This window comes from Leucopleurus acutus (genome assembly GCF_964270905.1).
Source record: "Leucopleurus acutus genome assembly, chromosome: 7".
NCBI lineage: Eukaryota > Metazoa > Chordata > Mammalia > Artiodactyla > Delphinidae > Leucopleurus > Leucopleurus acutus.
Genome location: NC_139150.1, coordinates 38,710,077 through 38,734,394, shown reverse-complemented (window position 1 = coordinate 38,734,394; position 24,318 = coordinate 38,710,077). Strand labels below are relative to the sequence as shown.

Sequence of the window (24,318 nt, the reverse complement as noted above, 5' to 3'; positions counted from 1 at the left end):
GGCTGCGCCCGTGAGCCATGGCTGCTGAGCCTGTGCGTCCAGAGCCTGTGCTCCGCGACGGGAGAGGCCACAGCAGTGAGAGGCCTGCGTACCGCAAAAAAAAACACACAAAAAACAAACAAACAAAAAAATAGATAACCAACAAGTTCCCTACAGGGAACTCTACTCAGTATTCTGTAACAACCTTTATGGGAAAAGAATCTGAAAAAGAATGCATATATGTATATGATAACTGAATCACTTTGCTGTACACCTGAAACTAACACAACATTATAAATCAACTATGCTCCAATAAAAGTTTTTTAAAAATTAAAATTAAATATACATACATTTTAATGTATCTGAAAACATACATTACATTTCTTGAAAACATACAGTACATTTCTTGAATGATCAGCCCATAATCCTCATTTTAAAAAGCTGAAAACTGTAAGGCAGCCATGATTATATTATCTGAAAACAAAGTAGCAGTCCTGTTTTGCCCCCAGCTACTTCTCTTTCTCTTCCCATCTATAACAATGTTACATGCTCTTCATTTCCCATTTAATCTTTAACCACTGTTATTTGCCCTCTGCCCTCACTACTCCAATTGGTCACCTTCAACTTTGTGTCTTCAAAAGTTATCTTTTATTAAGAACATCTTATTTTACATTCAAATGTCATTAGGAAAGAAAGATAAAATATAGACATAGTAGTATTTACCTCTCAGGTGTTCTGCTTTTGAACAAAATTTTCCCCCTCACGGCAGTTTTCTATTGCCTCAGATAGGGTGCCTATTGTAAATTTAGCTTCATTTAATTTGATTTATAAATGAGAAAAACAACAGATTTTACATATTTTCCCACGGAAACATAAGGCTTCCATTTAAATTTGATTTGATGCCAACATGTAATTTTGATATCCTGTCAAGCAAACTCTTAAAACCATCTTTTCTTTTTATAGTACTATATGATACAGGCTTAAAAGACAGCATTTATGATGAATTGAAGGTGAGGAAACTGAGGCATAGAGATATGAAATTATTTAGCTAAAACCATGAAGGAAATTGTATAAACAACCCAGATTCCACCGTATTGCTTTTCAATGAGTTCCAAGGTTCGAGGCAGTTACCCAGCTGGATCCCCAAGATGGGCAAAAGCTTCGCATTAGAAGTGGTTCAGGGGGCTTCCCTGGTGGCACAGTGGTTAAGAATCCGCCTGCCAATGCAGAGGACATGGGTTCGAGCCCTGGTCCGAGAGTCATGTACTACAATGTTCATTGCATCTGTATTTACAATAGCCAGGACATGGAAGCAACCTAAGTGTCCATCGACAGATGAAAGGATAAAGAAGATGTGGAACATATGTACAATGGAATATTACTCAGCCATAGAAAGAAATGAAATTGAGTTATACGTAGTGAGGTGGATGGACCTAGAGTCTGTCATAGAGAGTGAAGTAAGTCAGAAAGAGAAAAACAAATACCATATGTTAACACATATATATGGAATGTAAAAAAAAAAAGGTTCTGAAGAACCTAGGGGCAGGACAGGAATAAAGATGCAGATGTACAGAATGGACTTGAGGACAAAGGGAGTGGGAAGGCTAAGCTGGGATGAAGTGAGAGAGTGGCATGGACATATATACACTACCAAATGTAAAATAGATAGCTAGTGGAAAGCAGTCACATAGCACTGGGAGATCAGCTCGGTGCTTTGTGACCACCTAGAGGGGTGGGATAGGGAGGGTGGGAGGGAGTTGCAAGAGGGAGGAGATATGGGGATATATGTATATGTATAGCTGATTCACTTTGTTATACAGCAGAAACTAACACACCATTGTAAAGCAATTATACTCCAATAAGGATGTTAAAAAAATAATTTTAAAAAAAAGAGAGACTTTGTTGAGATTTTGGGGTGAGGATGGGTTTTCCAGAATATTTCATGATGATTTGAAAAATTAGGAACTCTGTGCATGACAGGGGCACATTTCCACTGAACACGTTCTGTAAGACTCTTCTTATTTCCCTCTAGGGCTTTCTCCACTCTGCCCTGTAGATTTCTACAACATCATTTTCATATTTAGCAGTTGTTCCTCATTGAATGAATTATGACTATAGAAAATCTTGTATTGAAAATATTTTAAAATGAATAAAGTCATTCTATTATTCAATATAACTGCTTTATTTCCTCACATATTCATAAGAAATGCCATAGATCTTACTGAGAGTTTTATTTTTTTATTTCTATTTTTAAAAATATATTTATTTATTTATTTTTGGCTGTGTTGGGTCTTCGTTGCTGTGTGCGGGCTTTCTCAAGTTGTGTTGAGCGGGAGCTACTCTTCGTTATGGTGCGTGGGCTGCTCATTGCAGTGGCTTCTCTTGTTGAGGAGCATGGGCTCTAGGGCATGCGAGCTTCAGTAGTTGCAGCCCGTGGGCTCAGCAGTTGTGGCTCACGGGCTCTAGATCGCAGGCTCTGTAGTTGTGGCACAAGGGCTTAGTTGCTCTGCAGCATGTGGGATCATCCCGGACCAGGGCTTGAACCCGTGTCTCCTGCATTGGCAGGTGGATTCTTAACCACTGCACCACCAGGGAAGTCCCGTGAGAGTTTCAATAAATTAAAAACTCACCACCAAGGGATAAGGTTCTGATTATTCAAGCGACCACACTAACCAAAGACTGATCCCCACCCCCACCCCCCGTTTTTTTTTTTTTTAAACTCTTCCTCTGAGAGGTGCTCATCTCAGGTCCTAAGACATCTAGTAGAGTCTAAGTCAGGGATCAGCAAATTAGGGGCCACACCTGACCAATAGCCTTTTCCTGTAAATACGTTTTTGTTAGAACATAGCCACACCCGTCTATTTAAGTATTGTCTATGCTGCTTTTGTGCTTCAACAGCAGAGTTGAGTAGTTGCAACAGAAAATATATGGCCCACAGAGCTGAAAACATTCACTATCTGGTCTTCTATAAAACAAAGTTTGCCGACCCTGGTCTAAGATATGTTTCTATATGTTCTTTGACTGTCATTAAGCTACGAGCTCCTTGAAAGCACAAACCAAATATGATTTTTCTTTGTCTCTTCAGTGCCTGTCACATTGTTGTGATGGAAGGAAGTGCTCAAATTCAGCATAAATGAAAGTAAGCTAATCCACCTGTATAAATACTCATGCCACCCCGCTACTCCCAATCTTAAAGAATATGGGAAAGAACTATTGAAAACCAGGCATAGGATGATTTCCTATCAGGACAATTTTAGGTTGATTTTCAGGAAAATCTATATCAATCAGGCAAACTCAGATCTTGGCGTGCTGCAAAGGGTTGCTTCTTTTCTTATTCTAGCAATCCAGGGATGGGAAGGCAGGGATGTGAGGGAAGGACCAATGCAACTTTTCAGCTCCAAGAGAATTTTCATACCTAGTGATTTCCCTAAATATTTATAAGGATGTCCCAGTGTCAGGTGCTGGGCAGCTTGGCCACGGAAAAGCTAAGTGGGCATGCTGGGGATATTTGTATTCCCCACTCACTCATTCCAGTAGGTAGATTCTGTTTTGATGTTTGGTATTATGCGAAAAAGCAGGTTTTGGGGAAGCAAATGTAGGTTGCTCTCTGTTTTCTTTCTACCTTTGTTTGAATGCTCTTGGTTGACGTCCCTATATAGGTAAATCAGGGAAATGACTAGAAAGTATATTAGTTTTTTAAAAAAGTTCATAGATCTGATATCTTGTTTGAGTAGGCATTGGAAAGGGCTCAGGAAAATACTTCCGGTTAGTTTGCTTAATAATCACGCCAGAGAGCAAATAAGTTTATTACCAGTCTGACCCCTTCTCACACTTCTGCTGTTAGATATCACTAACAGATCACTGTGTTCTTTCAGAGAGCCTCAGAATCCTCCTTAACATGTTCCAAGAAGCTACCACCACTTAGTCAGAATTGGCATATGAGATGGAAACTTATTTTCCAAAGTTGGTTTTATATATCTCAGAATGTGAGAATCTGATTTCTTCCTTAGCTCCCCATGTGGTAATTGATCCAGGCCTTGAAGGTAGTAACTGGGGAGGCCTGCCAAACCAAAGCATTCTCAGCAGAGTACAGAGCACAAACAAAGGTGTGAGGTGACCAGATGGAGTAAAGCAGAGTGTGCAGTGGAAAGTCACATGAAATGAATTTGGAACAGGAAGGAGAAGCCAGATTTAGGTGGACATTGGCATCCAGGCCAAGACTCTTGAATGTGATTTGTAAAGTCAGTGTTCCCAAAGGATGGCCAAGGTTCTCCAGAGAAATAGAACCAATAGGATAGAGTGTACGAGTGTATACACACACACACACACACACACACACACACACACACACACACAGACGGGGTGAGGATTTATTTTAAAGAATTAGCTCATGTGATTGTGGAAGCTGGCAAGTTCAAAAACTGCAGTGCAGGCCAGCAGACTAGAAATTCCGGCAGGAGTTGATGTTGAAGTCTTGAATCTGAAGGCAGTCTGGAGGCCGAATTCCTTCTTATTTGGAGGACCTCAGTCTTTTATCTCAAGTCTTTCAACTGATTGGATGTGGCCCACACACATTATGGAAAGCCATCAGCTTTACTCAGAGTCTTCTGATTTAAATGGTAATCACATCTTAATAAACCACTATAACTGTAACATTGACTGATGTTTGGCAAACAGTGGGACACCATACCCTAGCCAAGTTGACATTAAAATTAATCATCACAGTCAGCATAAGTAATTTTCAATGGTAGACATATTTGTGTTTTTAAATTTGTATTATACATTTAAATCTCATTTACATAAAACTTCTGATTTCATAGAAATTATTGGTTGGAACAAAGGTAAATGTATTTAAGTGAAACAGAGTTGATTTAATGAAAATTATTAAATAAATATTGGGTAGAGATGGCCTATGGATATGGTGAGTATGTGAAGGTTGTACTGAAATGACTGACATTAGAGAATGGTAAACAACAGAGAATTGCTATACTCCTGCAAGGAAATGTCATAAGGAAACGGGGTTTTAGGAATATTAATTCTGTTGCCCTGAACAAAGGCCACATATAGAAAAAAAATTCATCAACAAATAATAAATGTGGGGACTTCCCTTGTGGCACAGTGGTTAAGAATCTGCCTGCCAATGCAGGGCACATGGGTTCAAGCCCTGGTACAGGATAATCCCACATGCCGCAGAGCAGCTAAGCCCCTGCAGCACAACTACTGAGCCTGCGCTCTAGAGCCTGTGAGCCACAATTACTGAGCCCGCGTGCTGCAACTACTGAAGCCTGCACGCCTAGAGCCTGTGCTCTGCAACAAGAGAAGCCACCACAATGAGAAGCCCGTGTACCACAATGAAGAGTAGCCCCCACTCGCCGAAACTAGAGAAAAGCCCACACTCAGCAATGGAGACCCAACGCAGCCAAAGATAAACAAAAATTTTTTTGTGTGTGTGTGTGGTACGCGGGCCTCTCACTGTTGTGGCCTCTCCCGTTACGGAGCACAGGCTCCGGACGCGCAGGCTCAGCGGCCATGGCTCACGGGCCCAGCCGCTCTGCGGCACGTGGGATCCTCCCGGACCGGGGCCTGAACCCTTGTCCCCTGCATCGGCAGGCGGACTCTCAACCACTGTGCCACCAGGGAAGCCCAACAAAAATTTTTTAAAAAATTAAAAATAAATGTGAAAATGTTTGCTATTGCTATAATAGTAAAATAATGCATTTTCTCAATCTGCTGTTGTTCTTTTTTAAAAAATTGGTTTTGCTACTCTTTTTTTTACAAATAGAAGTTTTAAATTTTAGGTAGTCTGAACAGTTGGTCTTTTGTTTTGTGATTTCTTTCTTTCTTTCTTTCTTTTTTTTTTTTGCGGTACGTGGGCCTCTCACTCCTGTGGCCTCTCCCATTGCGGAGCACAGGCTCTGGATGCGCAGGGTCAGCAGCCATGGCTCACGGGCCCAGCTGCTCCATGGCATGTGGGATCTTCCCGGACCGGGGCACGAACCTGTGTCCCCTGCATCGGCAGGCGGACTCTCAACCACTGCGCCACCAGGGAAGCCCTGTCTTATGATTTCTTAAAAGATTTTAAGCTTAGGAAGTCATCCTTGGTTTTAAATTCACAGATCTAATACCTTGTTTGAGTGGGCATTTGGAAAAGGATGTTTTAAAAATATTTAACTTTTTAATATATCTGGGATTTATTTTGTTATACACTATGAAAGATGGGTCTAAATTAATTTTATTTTCCTTAAATTCCTACCCAGTTATTCCTGCACAAGTTAATGAATAGTTCTTCCTTTCTGGTGATGTCACTTTTGTTTTCTGTCAAATTCTTGTATGGAAAAAAATCAATTCTGGACTGTCTAGTGTGTGTTCTATATCTTTATATTTTTTCTTCTTTCTGTAGTGTCTTATTTTAATTATCATAGCCTTATTTTTTTTTCACCATAGAGAGTTTATTTTCCATATAAAAGGGCAGAAGCTAACATGTGAGCAAAAGGGTAAAAAGTGTGGAGCTCGTGTGGGAGACCATGACAGGTGACTTGAGGCTGAGGGTGGTGAAGGCTGGTCCAGGGGGAGAAGTGGAGGTTGTGATGAAGAGATGGGGTCAGATCCAGGCCCTGTCCTTCAGGCAGAGACCATGAGACATGTTGATGCCAAAATTTATGGGATATAGCAAAAGCAGTTTTAAAAGAGACTTCTCACAAAAAAATGCTTACTGGTCTTGGAGAGTTTCCCAGAGAGGCATGGGGTGAGGGATGGTGACGACTGCAGCTCACCCTGGGGACAGAGTCAACTGGCGGCAGCCACCCTTGGAGCTCTCCCCACCATATGGACACTGGTGCTGGTGGGCACCACTCCTTTCAGCTCAGCTTTATGCTGTATTTAAATATCTACTGTGGCTAGACCCATTCATATACTTCATTCAAAAATTTCTTTGATAAACTTATAAATTTTTTCTTCCTGAGAACATCAGAATCTAGTCAGATTCTCCAAATTTTCATATAATATTTATTGGACTTCTTGGAATATTTATTGGACTTTTGTAAATCATTATGAGGGTTGTAATGAGTTTGTGTATTATTCATTTATGTATGACTTTACACCCATTTTCAATCAACTTTTGATGTTTGTGACTACAGAACACAGATTAGAGTCAATGAATTAGTCTAAAATAGTAACAAAGACATTTTATCTCAGTTGCCACCTTCACTTGAGCAATTCATAGCCAAGTTAAATGTAATCCCCTTTCATGTTGGCACCTAACTGTCTGGTGGAGACGTAATCCAACAATCAAGGATCCAGTGACTGGCCTCAGGGAGCAGAATAAAAGACACAATGATAAACATTGTCAGTGAACGGATTTGGAAACACTTGAAGGGTAATTGACATTTCAACTTCTATTTTAACTTTCATTTTAATTCCTCAGTATTTCCAATGGAAACCCATGATCCCCTTCTGCAAGAATTTTCACCTCGGGTGTTTACAATTTTTTTCTCTTACTTCCTTTGCCCTCTTCATGCTTGTGGTATCTGTACAGCAAGTTCTCCTGGCCCTAATTCTTAGTACTCTTGAAACTCTCCTGACAGCAGAAAGCAGTGATCAGACAGGTTGAATGATCCAATGGAAATTTAATCTGATCTCATTTTAGCTGTGTGTAAGAAGCAACCTGCTGTGAACTAGAATTGTAATGCTGGAAATTATCTGATTCCTACAGGCCTCTCTTCCTTCTCTGCCCTGGTGAATGACTGCTAAAGGAATTTAAAGCATGTAAAACATGATAAGCATTGATTTGTTGCCTTGGCCATTGAACTGGCCATCTTGCCTTCTTGCAGGTAAAACTGAAGAGGAGTATCATAGATTCTAAATTTTATTTATAAGGGTGAAGCTTTTAAATGTACTCACTTAAGTTGCTTCTTGAGGCAGTAATGTCCCATTTCCTTTAAATCAGGCTTCCAGCTTTGAACCCAGTTTATAAAGCAAAGCAAAATGAAACAACAACCTAGACAAAGAAACCTCTGTCAGTAGAACACTTCAGCTGCAAAGACTGATGACCTGAAGAATAGGGTTGACAAGATGCGATTGGTCAGTTCACTGCTCTGAAGGAGAGGCATCCTTTATTTGTGGCTGCCTAGGGAAGGCCAGTTACAATGCAGAAAAGCTAAGAAATGGTAGGAGAAAGTGGAGAAACAAACAGGAAAAGAGTGAAAAACTGGACATAAGAAAAAGGGAAGGTATAGAAGAAACAGCAACTTTTACAGTTGATTGTGCCACAGTTCAAGAAGAGTATAGCGACCACTGTTACATTGTTGGCCCCCCGTGATCTCCCAGTATTTGCCTCTGTGTAGTCCTCTTTCTTAGAACCTGAGTTGGGAGTATGACTTATTTTAATTAACTGGAAGTGGCAGAGTGATGCTCTATCAGTTCTTGTTCTAAGCCTTAAGAAGTTCTCCTTTTGTTCTCTTCAGAGCCATGATCTGCTTTATAAGAATTCTGTTAGCCTGCTAGAGCTATGTGGACAGGCTGTCAGAAAAGCCACATAGGAGGGAGAGGCCCTGAGAGACAAGCCTGGCCATCCCAGTGTCTCAGTCAAGCCCAGGCCCCTGCTGACCTGCCAGCTGGATGAATCCACGTGAGTAGCCATCAGTAAGATCAACAGAAGGGTCACCCAGCCAAGCCCAACCCAGATTGCAGAATTATGAGCAAATAAAATGTTCATTGTTTGAAGCCACTAATTTTTGGGGTGGTCTGTTATACAGCATAATACAGCTCCTGGCCTGTTAAAATGAAGTCAGTGGTCGAGACCCAGTGACTCTACTCTCTGAGACAGTGTTGTGCGGATTGAAGAAGCACGTCTGGGACGAAAGCAAGCTTGGCTCAACCCCTTACTTTTTCACTTTTTAGCTCTTACGGCCTTGGGCAGGTTATTTAATCTTTCTGGGGCTCAGTCTTGTTATCTGTGAAGTGAGAGAAATATTTCTTCTCTCACAAGACAGTTAAGAAATGAAATGAATGAAAGTTTGGGGCACATATTAAGTACCCACCAAATCTTATATTATTTGTTATATTCCATTTCCTTCCTGTCGTCCCCTCATCCCCTGAGGGGATAAAAGTGATCCAAACTACATTAACTCTTTAGGGTAGCCCTGTGACCTGCTAAAGGCAGTTCTGTCATAGGTCAGTTTTGCACTGCGTATGTATATTTGACCAACAATTGTGTTTTTATGAAAAAGAGGGAAGCTCCTAAAATACAGGTGATGGATTTTTAAAATGATAGCAGGTTTGTGGGGCACTGCTGGAGACAATGCACATTTGTGTCCATGTCCCAGGCCACCTACACCTGCTCCTCTGCAGTATCACAGCTGTTTATTAGACTAAGCTGGGGTCACCGAGGAATATTGAAGTTACATTCAGCTTATTTTATTGCAGAAGGCATGAAGGCACATGCTGTATTTCCATTTGGTTTTCACAAAAAAGCATTACTATCTCAATGGTTTGTGAAGTTCACTTAGGCAAAAATTGCAGATTTCGAGGTAGTACTGCATAAAATTTGGTGTTTGTTGACTCCTTGTCTTCATGCTGGAAAGAAGAAAGTCCTATATTGAGTGACTAAATTATGTGCAGACACCAAGAGAAAACACACACACGCACACACACGAAAGAAAGGATTAAGGAAAAAATAAATAAACCTGCTCTGGCCTCAGTTTCCAATTTGTAAAATGAGAAAGCCAGACTAGAAGGTTCTCCAAGGTCACTTCCAGCTCTGAGTTTTAGCAGACATCTCAAATTCTGTGCATTTATTAGCCCTTTGTGAGATTAAAAACACAGGTTGTTCTCCAGCAAAACATTAATTGCAGAGCTTTCATTAGAAAAAAATCAAAACACTCTTTCAGATTATGCTTTTTTAATTTTAGTTTTAATTGTGTTTTTATTGTTTCCATATTATTTTAAAAGAGAGATGAAAGCTGCAATTTGACAAATTGCTACACCCGTTTCCTTGCCCTATAACTGCCCTAGCAAGTTAACTTAAAACAACTTTCTAAAATGTATTTTTAATGAGAAACTCAGACCCCTGAAATTTGTATAAAACATTTTTTTCCTTCAGACTTCGTATAGGGCTGTAGAGTTTCCGTACCTCAGTGCCAAGAGCATGGCAGAGGAATTTGGCTCAGCTTAGTAATTACCTTGTGTTAGTCTAGCTCGAAGTTGTTTTTCTCTTAATGGCTTAAGAGAGCCATTCAAATGCTTTGATTCTAGTAATAAAAGTTCTAATGGGCAAGGTAGGTGAATGCCCATGTAATGTTTAGCCTATTAAACTGGCCATATCCAAAGCTTATGCAGAGTAAGTTCTTACTAGGGACTTTGAAGAGGGCAGGTCAACGTGGAAAAAAGCATGAGAAAATAAGAGAGCTAAAGTAAGTCTGGGAATGTGCTTCCTCTCTCCAACCAAGATCCCGATTATAGTGGACATTTATTTTTGCCTTCTTTCATGGCGAGTGGGAAAGAGCTCCCCAAAGTCTCCCTGTGTGCTTCCAGAATGTTGATTCACCCGCAAGCTTCACAGTGGACCATGTATATGAGACCACGGTTTCTCAGACTATCTGTGGTGAAGGACCAGTTTGCTTCATCTCCCACACCCCCATCCACTGTGGACTGGTACTTGTATAAAATCTGGTAAAAATGAATCACTGGAAAAATGACAGATGAACTATGACATACAAAATATAAGCCTCAGTTTTTATTATTAAATTTAATTACTCTCTCAAATTGCAGTACAAGTTTCTAACCATCCTCAGTTTCTATACTTACCTTTTTTTTTTTAACATCTTTATTGGAGTATAATTGCTTTACAATGGTGTGTTAGTTTCTGCTGTATAACAAAGTGAATCAGCTATACATATACATATATCCCCGTATCTCCTCCCTCGTGCGTCTCCCTCCCACCCTCCCTATCCCAACCCTCTAGGTGGACACAAAGCACCGAGCTGATCTCCCTGTGCTATGCAGCTGCTTCCCACTAGCTATCTATTTTACATTTGGTCCATGCCACTCTCTCACTTCGTCCCAGCTTACCCTTCCCCCTCCCCATGTCCTCAAGTCCATTCTCTGTGTCTTTATTCCTGTCCTGCCCCTAGGTTCTTCAGAACCATTTTTGTTTGTTTGTTTAGATTCCATATATATGTGTTAGCATATGGTATTTGTTTTTCTCTTTCTGACTTACTTCACTCCGTATGCCAGACTCTAGGTCCATCCACCTCACTACAAATAACTCAACTTCGTTTCTTTTTATGGCTGAGTAATATTCCATTGTCTATACTTATCTTGTTGCAGATGGTAACAAAAATGTGGAAACAGGCATTGGCCCACGGACCACACTTTGAGTAGCACTGACCTAGACTAGGCCAGTAGTATTCTCTGGTTCCTAGTAATTATTTCATGGGTGTTCTTATGACCTGAGCTGGTCCCAGTCACTTGAATGTTGGGACTTTGGTTGAGAAACTGGGACAACAATTCTGTTTTTCCTGGCTGGATGCCATCTTGGGACTATAAGAGAAGTGGCTTGAGAGTGAGTCAACACCAAGAAAGCAGAACCAAGAGGTAGCAAGTCAGAAGCTGAATCTGCTCCTGTGTTGTAGAGAAATAGAAGCCAATAAATTAAAATTTTTGCTCAAGCTAGAATTCATTAGGTTTTCTATCATCTGCAAGAGAAAAAGTCCTATGTGATATAATTTGCATGTTTTCCCCTAACTCTCAGTCACCTTGCCAGTCATCTTCCCAAAACAGAGATCTGGGAATGCCATTCTTCTGGTTATGAAAACCTTAGCTTCCCACTGCCTTGGTCCAGAGTTCAGGCTTCTTAAACTGTCATTCAAAGTCATTCCCAGTTGAGTCCCCTTCTTTTTCAGCCTCATTTTTTTTGCTACTCTCATCCTCAGGCACATGCCCAATGCTTTAGTGTGACCAGACATGCACTTTTATACATGTTATAGGTTTGCTCATGTTCACTTGGGCTGGATTGCACTTTCTCTTCCCACACCCTCTTCTGATTTTCTAAGAATAGGAACTTGAGAACATAAGGTGTTCATTACTTTTAAATGTTAAGCATTATGCATCACCATAATTCCTGCTGACTCAAGGGCTAATTTTGAGAGTGTTGGCAGGAGGGCAAATTGATGCACCCAGACATTTGACAAAAACTGCATTTAGACTCCAAAGCTTTCATTTCATAGGGAGTCTGGTATGGTTATATTACCAAAATCTCAGAAAACAACAAACTTAGACAAAGTGTGACTTTAAGTTATTGCAAAAATGAATAAGCAAGAAATGAAAACATATGTCTGCACCAAAATGTGTACACAGATGTTCATAGCAGCTTTATTCATAATAGCTGAAAGTGGAAACAAACCAAATGTTCAACAACTGATCAGTGTATAAACAAAATGTGGTATATCCATAAAATGAAATATTACTTGCCATGAAAAGAAGTGAAGTACTGATACATGTTACAACATGGACTGACCTTGAAAACATTATGCTCAGTGAAAGAAGCCAGATATGAAAGGCCACATATTGTATAATTGCATTTATATGAATGTCTGGAATTGACAAATCTATAGAGAAAGTAGATTAGTGGTAACCTAGGGCTGGGGAGAGTGATGAGATTGAAGGGTGAAGGCTAGGGGGAACAGAGCTCCTTTTCTAGAGTGATGAAAATGTTCTCAAATTGATCGTAGTGATGGATGCACAACATTGTGAATATACTAAAAGTCATTTAACTGTACACTTTTAATGGGTGAATTATGTGGTATGTGAATTATGCCTCAACAACGTGTTTTTTTTTTTAAAAAAGAGTTTATAAGAGCTTTATTCATAAGTGCCAAAACTGGGAAGCAACAAGATGTCTAAGGTGAATGGGTAAATAAACTGTGGTACATCCAGACAACGGAATAGTATTCATTCAGCACTGAAAAAAATGAGCTATTAAGCCATGAAAGTACATGCAGGAACCTTAAATGCATATTACTAAGTGAAAAAAGCCAATCTGAAAAGGCTACAACATACACACTGTATGACTTCAACTATTTGACATTCTGGAAAAGGCAAAACACAGGAGACAGTAAAAATGATTGGTGGTTGCCAGGGGTTAGGGTGGAGGATGCGGTGAAGAGGCAGAGCACAGAGGACTTTCAGGGCAGTGAAACTGCTCTGTATGATACTACAATGGTAGATACATGCCACTATACACTTGTCTAAACTCATGTAAACTATGGGCTCTGGGTGATAATGATGTGTCAATGTAGGTATGATTGTAACAAATGTCCCACTCTGGTGCTGGATTTTTTTTTTTTAATTTTCTCCCTCCCTCCCTTCCTCCTCCCCTCCCCTCCCCTCCCCCTCCCCTCCCCTCCCCTCCCCTCCCCTCTCCTTTCCACTGTGTTGGGTCTTCTTTGCTGCACGCAGGCTTTCTCTAGTTGCAGTGAGCGGGGGCTACCCTTCATTGCGGTGCATGGGCTTCTCATTGCAGTGGCTTCTCTTGTTGCAGAGCATGGGTTCTAGGTATGTGGGCTTCAGTAGTTGTGGCTTGTGGGCTCAGTAGTTGTGGCTCACAGGCTCTAGAGCACTGCCTCAGTAGTTGTGGTGCACAGGCTTAGCTGCTCCGTGACATGTAGGGTCTTCCTGGACCAGGGATCGAACCCATGTCCCCTGCATTGGCAGGCGTAACCACTGAGCCACCAGGGAAGTCCTGGTGCTGGATGTTGATAGTGGGAGAGGTTGTGTGTGTGTCTGGAGGGGTGTTGGGGGGTCAGATGGCATATGGAAGCTCTGTGTTTTCTGCTCAGTTTTGCTGTGAACCTTAAACTGCTCTAAAAATTAAAGTCTAAAGAAAGAAGCAAAGGAGGATGAGGAGGAAGGGGGTGAGGAACACGAAGAGGGCCAGGGCAAGGATGGAGAGGAGGAGGGGTGACCTCACAAGGCCCATCTCAGTGGGCACCACGTCTGAAAGTTGCCCTGCGTCTCTCTCGTCTCCCTCCTGGCGGAAGAATTAATTGCTCCTTTATCTGTATTTTCATTGTGTTCTTATTCCTACTTCTTTTATAGTTCGTATCACTTTATTATAGTTGTTTGCAGGCCTTACTTACTGAACTATGACCTGCCTGAGGGCAGAGGCAATGCCTTATTTTCTTGATATTTCTACTAGAAATACTACATGGTAGAGTTCAGTTGAAAGTGTGGTGTGTGTATGAATGAAGAACATCTTAAAGCGGCAGTGTTAAGTGCAGTTTTAAAGGATTCTGCTCTAGAATCTGTTGTTCTTCAGGCTTTTTGGTAACCTAAAAAAAGCTCCCTCTACGTGGCTCATCCTTGGGACCGTGTCCAGGATGTGAGCGAGAGCACTGAGGACATGTGACAATCCTAGACAAACGACTTATCCCTACTGAGTCTTCTCCAATAGGCAGCGTACTATTCTAGTAGAGCTGTTGGAAAATACCCTTCCTTGGGGATAATCTAACCATGTGCACGCTGAAATCTGGGACCAGACTTCTGTGTGGTGACGAAGGTCAACTGGGAAGATGTCATTGGGGGGAGAGGAGAAGATCTCATTCTACTGAAAGCCACCACTGCCACCTCAGGATGGCTGCCTGACATGCTCAGGTGAGAGCTTTATTACAAGGCTTTGGGGTTAGACATATGTAAAATGTGTGAAATGTGTTCCTGGGAGGGATGACATTTTAAACTTTTATTATTCATTTATACCTTACTGAGAGTCATATGTAATAGAGTTCTTGAAAGTAGGTTTTAGGAGGGCAATGGAGAAAACTCATCAAGATACTGGTGCTAAGAATGATAAGGAAAAGGTACCTAAGAGGTGATAGGATGCCAAAAATAGCTTTTCTTTACTTCCCAAATTTGGCATCATTTAATGGATAAAGTGAATATTCTCAATCACATAACCACTTTAATTTTAGTACCAGGGCATACTTTTTAAGAAGTCACTTATTTATATTGTTTAAAATAGTAGCATTGAGAATGTGGGGAATTTAGTAGTCAGGGCTCTACTACTTACTTGATGAACGATCTAAGGAAGTTTCTTCCCGTCTCTGAGCTTCAGTTTTATTCACTGATAAAATGGGCACAATAATACCTGTACTGTTTACATCACAGGATGTTTGTGAAAATCCACTGAGATCGCTGAAAGCAAAATGTTTTACAAATTAGACAAATAAATTTATAATTGATGTTAGTCTAGGAAGGATAAGTGCTGTGAACTTCTCCTACTAAATACCAATGGAGTTTATTTGTGGTTGGTACAAAAAGCAAAAAAAAAAAAAAGGAAAAAAAGTGCCGTACATTTAGTCCTTTGTTTCTTTAAATTTTGAAGGAGCTCTACCACGTTCTGAAAAGGAATCTTATTAACATTTTGGGAAAAGCCTTTTTATTGAAACTTCTTGTAAGTTTTACACGCAAGGCACACACATGTATGTAAGGATATCTAGCCAACATGTGCCCTTTTAAAAGAGAAAAGCTCTTCTTTAACCATCTTCTCCAAGAATCGTTAATTTGTATCAGAAAATTGGAGAGGCATGCAGGGATACCTTCCTAAGGAGCATAAAATGTCTGAGCAGTTATCACCCATAGCATCTGTCCCTTCTCTGATCTATTCCAGAGATCACTTGCCAATTCACAAATGCCATGGGGGACCTCTCCTGTGCCGTTATGTAACTCTTGACCTGTGTAGGGCTTTCCCCGAAAACTGCACCATGAGGTCCTTAAGGACAGAGGCTGTGACTTACAGGTACTTGTGTCTCCTAGTTCCCAGCAGTAAATATTTATTAAATGAAAACTTGTCTGAGGCTGCATATCAAGGTCAGGAGGAAGTGGTGCCTCTTGGCAGATTTTATCCTCAGTGTAGCTTACCTGTTCCTGCATAATTGAAAGAAGACTCTGTGGGTTTGAAGGCTGTCTAACCCTTTCACAGGAGATCGAGTCACTGTGCTAGGCCATGGGTGTCAAATAGAGGGCATCACAGTTTAAGAAAGACATGAGAAATTAGGAGACAGTTCAGAGAACAGCTATCATGAAGGTAAAGAGTTTAGAAAGGAAGATGTAGGAAGAGGGGAGGGAAATACTGGGATTATTTAAACCTGACAAGAGGAGCCTGAAAAAAAGCACGACAGGTAGTTGATTTTCAAACATTTATGGGGATGATTATGTAGAGCAGAGCTTCTCAACCTTTGTGGCAAGGCACACTTCAGAAAAGAGTATATTTACAGGGCCCACAAGGATAATCAGGTAAGGCTGCTCAAGACTTGATTCTTCTCTAAGGCTTTGACATTCCTAGGTCCCACCCTGCCACCAGGGGACTTAGCACAGCCTTTGGGTAGTGTTATGGACAGAATATTTGTGTCCCACCAAACTCATATGTTGAAACCCTAAGCCCAATATGATATCATAGTATTAGGAGATGGGGCCTTTGGGAGGTGATTAGGTCCTAACGGTGGAGCCTTCATGAATGGAATTAGTGCTCTTATAGAAGAGACCTCACAGAGCTCTCTCACCCACTTTTTCTGCAGGGTTGCTGGGAGAAGACAGCTGTTTACGAACCAGGAAGTAGGTCTCACCAGACACAGAATCTGCTGTTGCCTTCATTTCGGACTTCCCAGCCTCCAGAACTATGAGAAATAAGTGTTTGTTGTTTAAGCACCCAGTCTATGGTGTCTTGTTATGGCAGCCCAAACTGACGAGGTCAGGGATTTGTGCACGTTAGAAAATTGATGTAGAGTGCAGGGCCTGTCTGTATTTTAGGTAGCGTAAGAAGAAGCAGGGTCAAAACGAAAGATGGAAGATTGGAATAAAATGAGAAAACACTTTATTCGTAGATTTGAAAATACCAGATTGGTTTGTCAAAGGGTGTGTGTGTGTGTGTGTGTGTGTGTGTGTGTCTGTGTCTGTGTCTGTGTCGCATGTCCTAAAAGTCTTTATGCAGTTTAAGTTTCACTGACTTCAGAAAAATAAGTGCTACGGACTTATCAAGATCTCGTTTAAGTTTAATTATTTACATTTATTTTATAGTAACTTTAGTTTTGTGAATGTTGAATAATGAATTATTCATTTTAATTATTTGAGTCAGCCCCTCTGACTGAAGATGGTAATGGCTGACTGCAACACAAAGCAAAATTCCCTATTCAACATTTAGAAAACAGGATAAAAGAACTTTTAAGTTCTTTATAACTGGGTTTGTGTAGTGAAAAGATTCTATAGGAAAGATGGATTTAAGGACGTATATGATCCTGAGTATAAATGTGTGGGTACAAGCAAAAATTCCAGACAGTATTTCAGACACTTAAGGCAGTGGAGTTGGTGAGACCCAAGTCAAGTTTCTATCAAACAGTAAAGGGGACCCAGGTAGTATCTGGGTTACAGATGGGACAAGCAGAAAATTTCATTACTGTAAATATATGAAACCATGAAAGGATGGAGTTGGAAAATAGGATGGCAGGGTAGGGCAGAGGGACCTGGAAGGCCCAGCAGGGGCGGAAGGGTCTGCTGGACTGGTGGGTGGGGGAGGGGCTGTGGACACACCCTCTCCATGTTGTCCCCTCCCCCACACTCAGAAACCCTTTGTGACTCTTCAGTGCTCTGTGATGCAGGCCTGGGACTGCACTCGCACTCTCAGTGCTCAGTGTGTTCAGGCAGTCTTGCGGTTCAGAAATGGGATTCAGAGAATGGAATGTTCTCTCATTTTTGAACAGCGTTATTGACCCATGTCTGAGCTGTGACTCAACATCCTTGGATATTTACCGAAACCTCATCGTCCTGTGCGAGTTGGTGTTGCTTCTTCTGTTGCTGTGGTACCTGGTGAGCTTGCCATTTTCACCTACCTTCATTAAAACCAAAGACATCCGAAAGGTAAGCAGCCCTGGGTGAGCCCCCAACAGAGATTCTTTGTTGTTGTTTCCATTTCTATTCCCACATTTTAAAATGAGATTGGTTGGCTCAGAGAGACACCTAAGATGGGAAGTTCAAGGAGAGGATAGAACATCATCCTCCTAGGGAAAGAAGCCAGGCAGGGCTAGGGGTTCAGGGAGGACTAAGGCTTCCAGTTGAAGCCCATGTCCCATCTGAGTGTTTGGAGGACACCAGGATAAAATCCCAAACAGCAATTTTGTGGCCCTAGGTTGGGTTATTTAGAGAGTGTGGGATCTCTGCAGGAGAACAGAGTTCCCTAATGCTTGATCATGAGTACATTCTCACGTCAGGCATCACTCGACAAAGCCTTCCTTTGTGCTGGGCTGATCAGAGCAGCAATGCGGAGCCTCTGAGCAGAGGCTGGAGCCTGAGCTCCAGGATACAGGGTCCCATCTGAGGGACATGGACGTGACTGTTGGCCTCAAATGCTATGCCCTCCTTGGGCAGATGACTTCTGACTGGGAATATCAAGTGTGGATCTCATAGACAAAAGTCCTTCTTTGAGTTTGTCAAAGAAGAAAAAAATCGAAAGCATTTTAAGCCTTTAAAATTGATAAAAGGAAGGAACATAAAGTTCTATTAATTAAAATAGAGTCATATTATTCATGGATAATGAATATCTGAGTTTCCTAGAGAGGAGTGAGAGAAATGAGCCCCAGCCCTTCATTCTTTTCTTTTTGTTCTCAGCGTCAGGGCAGAGCCAAGAGGAGAAGGAAAGGTGGAACACCGAAAGGTAAGGTTCTGCCTATCCCACCTGAACTCTCCAAGGGTGACCCTTCCTGCCTTTTCCATCACATCCAAGGTCCCTGATCTCTGAGGATGTCAACTGCTAGATACAGTTTCTCTCAGAAACCAGAGTTCTCAGAGGAGAGGCTTGTGGGAGGGCAGTCAGAGCCTGAGACACTGCTCAGATTCCCTGCTCTGCTCATCGCTGGGCATGAACCAGTGATGGACCTGGGCAATGGGTGTTTCCCAACAGGTGGCCATGTGAGATGTCAAGAGTCAGAACTTCTGTGTCCTGACTTTGTAAAAGTCCTTTGACTTCCTGGATGATCAGATCCCTCTCTAAGGCAACACTGATCTCTGGGCTTCACATGGTGGTTTTGAGCATCACATGAGATAAAATGCATGTGAAAGTACTTTACAAGAAGCAACATACACATGTTAATATCATTGACCATTTGACCTCATCTACTAATTCTTGGGTCTTTCAGAGTCTAATACCCCAAGGGTTTCCCGTAAGGGGACTCCTTTATTATACCTATGCTTCTACCTTCATTACATATAACCCACTCTCCTGGTTTCTCAGGTTGGAGATGTCACCAGACAGAAATAGAGGAGAAAACGAAGCTGATTTCTATTCTGAAAAGGTGACTAACTAGTCTTTCCCCTTCTTTCCTGATCCCTCGTTAGCATGTTCTATGCAATTCCAGGGATTCAGTGCAACCTGCTGTAGTCATGGCAGGGGGTAGCACAGGAATGAGTATGTGATGAAGGCCTTGAGGTGAGGGCTGTTGAGCGTGTTGTGAACTCATGGATGTGGAGCAATGTGAAGGGGCAGCAGGCTTCAAATGACCCCACCCCTGCCAGGCCAGCAGGTCCCCCTTTCCTTATTCTGGTCCTGGTTGCATCTTTGTACTTCCTGTCTTCTGCAGCCTCCTGGGCCAGCACGATGACAACACCCGCATTCGTCGGCTCTTATGTCCAGACCCCTTCTGTGAGGCGTGTAATAATGCAACTGCTGAGATCAATCGGCTGCTACTCCCAGGGGCCCTGGAAGATTCTACTTCCTCTGTGTCCCCGTTGGCTTCCACAGCTCCTGTGACTGAGTCGTCATTTACTCTGTCCGCTGCCTTCTCAACAGTCCCTCCAAGAGACCTAACACCAGCCTCTCTTCTTGAGCCTTCCCCACTGCCCCCCTCCGTTCTCTCCCCTAGCCCAATGACCCCCTTAGTTGACTCTTTTTCACCCTCCCCATTGGGTCATTCTCTGGCACCAGAGCCTTTTCCTTCCTTGGATTCCGAATTCCCAGTGGACTACTCCCCACCCCAACCCCTTGCCTTTCCCCCTCTCCTACCACATGACACTCAGACAGCAGATCCTGTTCTCCCACGAGAGGCCACTTTGTCTCTGGATACCGTTTTCTCTCTTGACCCCACCCTTTCCCAAGATATCAATCCCCTATCAGATTTGGCCCAGGCAATGAATCACCCCGATTCTTTTGCTTGTCATCATGCACCACCAACTCTGTTGTCTCTTTCACCACAGCCAGAGTGCACTTTATCTGTGACTCAATCTGTGACTCCAGAACAGGAGAACTTATCTCCAGATAGTTCTGGTGGGTTATCCACTTGTGTGTCAACAATCAGAGGCACTGAGCATTCAAGCCTGTCAATTTCAGACTTCTCCTGGCGGCAAGCTCATGCCAAAGACTCGTTCCCTTCCACGTTGGCACAATGTGGTTTCAATCAGGAGTTTCTTGACCTCCATTCTTCACAGGCCTCTTTTGGGGGAGACCCTGCAGCCAACCTTGTAGAGCCTGGTAACCTCTCATTTCTCAGCCCTGATGTCCTGGCACTCCTGGAGAGACAAGTCCAAAAGAGGAGGGATTTCCTGATGTGGAAGGAAAAGGAAAATGAAAAAGATTCTCTTCCAGAACAACTTAGGCCAGACTACCAACGAAATTCTTCGTGGAAAATGTTAGAGTCAACTGCTGATAAGCATGACTCGGCAGTCTGCCTTCCCTTTTGGAGCAGCAGAGACAAATCAGAGGAGCTGCATGTGCGTCAGCAGCCCCCATATCCTAAGACCCTGGAGGACCATTTACAGCAAAAACCTATCCAGTTCTTCTGGGGTCTCCCGTCTCTGCACAGCGAGTCCTTGCCCTCTGCTGTTCATGTCTTGGCTGACAGTTCCTCAATCTTTATTTTCAATAGAAACTCGAATGCCTCCACAGGCCAAGAATCACCAGTGCTTCCTGATCCCCTGCCTCTGTCCTTGCCTGAGATTCAGCCTGAGCCCTTGCCTCAAACCCTGCCTCAATCTCAGCCCCTACCTCTCACTCAGGTCCAGTCCCAGGCCGACCCTCAGTCTCCACTCCCAGTCATACCATCTGATCCTCTACCCCAGATCAGGGCCTGTGGAGTAAGTTTCCACAGACCTCAGGATGAGTCCCAGTCTCTCTCCTCATCTGAAATTCAACAGCTGGAATGGAACATTTTGCAGAAACAACAGGAAAATTTGTGGGGTTTACCCTCTGTGGTCCAAAGATCTTGGGAAGACTTTTGTCCATCAGCTCCTAACACTCCTCGCCACCGGGCCCCCCAGGCCCATGTTTCAATCTCCATCCTTCCTGGGGAGTTTCCTCTCAGTGATGAAGTTCGGAAGAAACTAGAGCATCACCTTCGAAAGAGGCTCATCCAACACCGGTGGGGCCTGCCCCGCAGAATCTACGAGTCTGTGTCACTGATATTGCCTCCAAATGGTTTTTCAGAGGCATCTGAGTCGGTGAGCAATAATGGAGTCTCACTGATCTCTGTGTTTAAGGGTCAGAGTAGCAAAAATGGAAATGTTGGATTGAGCCAAACTGGAGGCTTCCATGAGAGGAGCTCAGAAATGTTCCAGCTAGAGGAAGGTGTGGGGAAGGATCTGGGACACAGCCTAGAGAATGGCCCAAAAGATCACCTGTTGAATGACCCAAAGAGCTCTTCAGGTAAGGATCTGGGGTATGACTCTGAGAAAGACCTAAAGAGTCAGATGGCGAGTCTCTCAGAGAAAAATCCAAGGATGTCAGCAGAGAGTCTAGGTCAGAGACAACTTCAAAATGTCCTAAAAGTACATTTGAGCAAGAAGTTTGGAGAAATAAATGAGGGTCGGCTCCCTGGGACTGTGCATAATTCATGGCATGCTATCAAGCAAACATTGCTTCTTTCTGTGAAATCCCACACCCAAACAAAACAGAGAAGTGTGCCATCATCAGTGGGTGCGGCCTACTCCCTGAATACCTTCCAGGACCTGACTTTTGTTGATTCCAATACACAACAGATGCTGGAAGCCCATATTAAAAGGTTTCATATGAGGATGTTGTGGGCCCTTCCCCGCAAGGTCCTTGAATCCATACAGATCTTTAAATTGAAAGATGCCTCATCCCAGTCCTTGTCTCATGCCAACTTGCCCTCCTCAACCAATGTGATTTCTGAGGCAGACTCCGAATCTGGGAGCTTCAAGTCCTTTAGAGGAAGCTCTGAATCTCTCCATGGAGACAAAGCGGGAACAACAAATTCAGCCCCTGTCCTGGATCGTTCTCTCCCTGCCACCTCACCTGTGGGCAAAGGAGGACAGAGGGTCCTGAGACAATCACGCTCTGATGTCAACCGTAGGCTGGCAGAGGATGTTCAGAGAATTAAGGATGCCAGACAGACTCCTCTGTCTGTTTCACTCTCCATCACAGGGAAAGCAGGTCCTAGACAGACTCAACTAGCCAACAGATATCCCCAAAAGCTGCTTGCAAAGCAAGCTGGGGCCAGATATGAGCCGAAGCATAAGAGTGTGAGTTTCAGTGATAAAGGAGAAATGCAACGGGGCAAAAAGGTGGAGAAGTCAGAACCTGTTTCCATGCCCAGATTGTCTAGGGAGGTATTCGCGGCTGAGGAGCCTGATCCTCTTCAATTAAAAACTAGTGACATGGTGACAACGAGCTCCCAAATGATAAATGTGAATGAGAATAAAGCAGAAACTACCGTGACCACTGGAAGCCCCCCACCCAAATTACCAGTTCGCCAAGATCCTAAATCATTAGACCTTAAAGAACAACTGTTCCGTGAGTTAAACTTTAAACTGGAGAACAGGGAGCATAGCCAGGCTCAAGGCCAACCCACTGACACATCCCTTGCTTCAGATAACTTGACTTACGAGGCCTCACTGACTCATGCCCAAGGTGTCTCAGGTGGGGACATGGGAGCTTCCCAGGTGCTGCATGTCCATTTCGAGGACAGAGGAATCAGGATGGAGCAGCAGCAGAAACCTTGGGCCCCTAAGCAGGATAAGAACTTCCCACCAACTGCAAAGAGAGTGAGCCCTCTGGAGCCCAAGGCAAAAGAGCTTGATGGAGGGGATAAAGGCTTGGGGACATCCCAACTTAGGAGGAAGAGTTTCCCTACTCAGGAGAAGGTACTAGGGCAGACACGTGCGAGCAAGTCTTCCCAGACCCTATCACAGAAGGGACAGCCTCTTCCTGAAGGCCATAACGGAAAAAGAATGATGCACTTCTTGCAATGGCTTTATTCTGGGATAAAATACGAAAGTCAAGAAGATGCCCAGGAAAAGGGCAGCCCCATATCAACTGTGCAGAACAGAGGCCTAGTTAAAAGTAAAGCTGCCTTTACTGGGACAACTGAAGCTCAGAAAATCGTGACAGACAACGGGAAGCTCCTAGAGGAGCAACTGGGGTGTCAGCATGCAATTGATGTCACCTGCTCTCAAGGGCCCCGTCCTCTCCCAGTGCAGGTGAGGAAAACTCAGCAAAAGGCGGAAGTGCAGGTCCGGACAGAGCCTGTCCAGGGACATCCTGTCAAGTACAGGGCTCCCTCCTGTAAAGTGACAAATATCAAGTCCCTCCATCAAATATCAAGTCCTACCTTTGCTGGCCAGAGTTATCCTCCAAGTACAAGACAGATCAGAGATAAGAAGAGACACCTCCAGAAAGTTGTGGCATTCAAGGACCAGCAACTATGTCACAGACATCTCCCACCAGTGTCCCACGGGGAGCCTGTGCCCCATCCAAGCCCCACCCACAGGCGTCAAGCTGGCCAGGCACCCACGGCTGCTCTCAGCACTGCTGAAGGCACTGTGTTTGGACATCGGTCTCTACTCTTTAGACAGAAAACAATTCTCCAGAATTCCCAGGGAGGAAGACTTCCCATCCAGAAATAACTCCTTCCTTGTGGAGATTATTGATTCTCCCAAATAAATAGTTATCTAATAATAGTGTATCTTTTCTGTGTACTGTGTTGGGGGCATGGGTTTTGGGTAACTCAGGGCTTATGTGTAAGGGAAAGGAAGGAGATAGTTCAGCTCTTACTGATTGCTTCCTTTGGCTTTGGCTAAAAGGTGACCAGTCCTCTGGAGTTCTTGCTGAACCCCGCCACCCCACCCCCTGCCCCAAAGCCCATTTCCTCCCTGATGAAATTTGAGGAGATGGGCTTTGTCTTCTGCCGCTTAGCTTAGCCTTAATGAAAATGTATAGCAGCCCACATCTCCCCCCTCACTGAACATTTTATATCCTTTAGAGAAGTAGGGAAGATAGGTCTTTTATACCTGAGGAGCGTTAAGGACAGGTATACTTTCTGAAAATAATGCTGAAGAAGAAACAACAGC

General features: G+C 43.1%; 1 protein-coding gene across 1 annotated transcript in view; it reads left to right on the top strand.

The window, feature by feature from the left end:
- Nucleotides 1–23,874, top strand: part of LOC309963872 (spermatogenesis-associated protein 31D4-like) — a gene marked incomplete at its 3' end in the record, with an annotated part of 52,616 nt that extends 28,742 nt beyond the window's left edge. Inside the window, 4 exon segments of the mRNA XM_082842396.1 lie at nt 17,727–17,883; nt 18,631–18,676; nt 19,253–19,313; nt 19,599–23,874. Of these exon segments, the coding sequence (XP_082698522.1) occupies nt 17,727–17,883; nt 18,631–18,676; nt 19,253–19,313; nt 19,599–23,874 (4,540 nt within the window).
- Between the last annotated feature and the right edge of the window lie 444 nt (nt 23,875–24,318).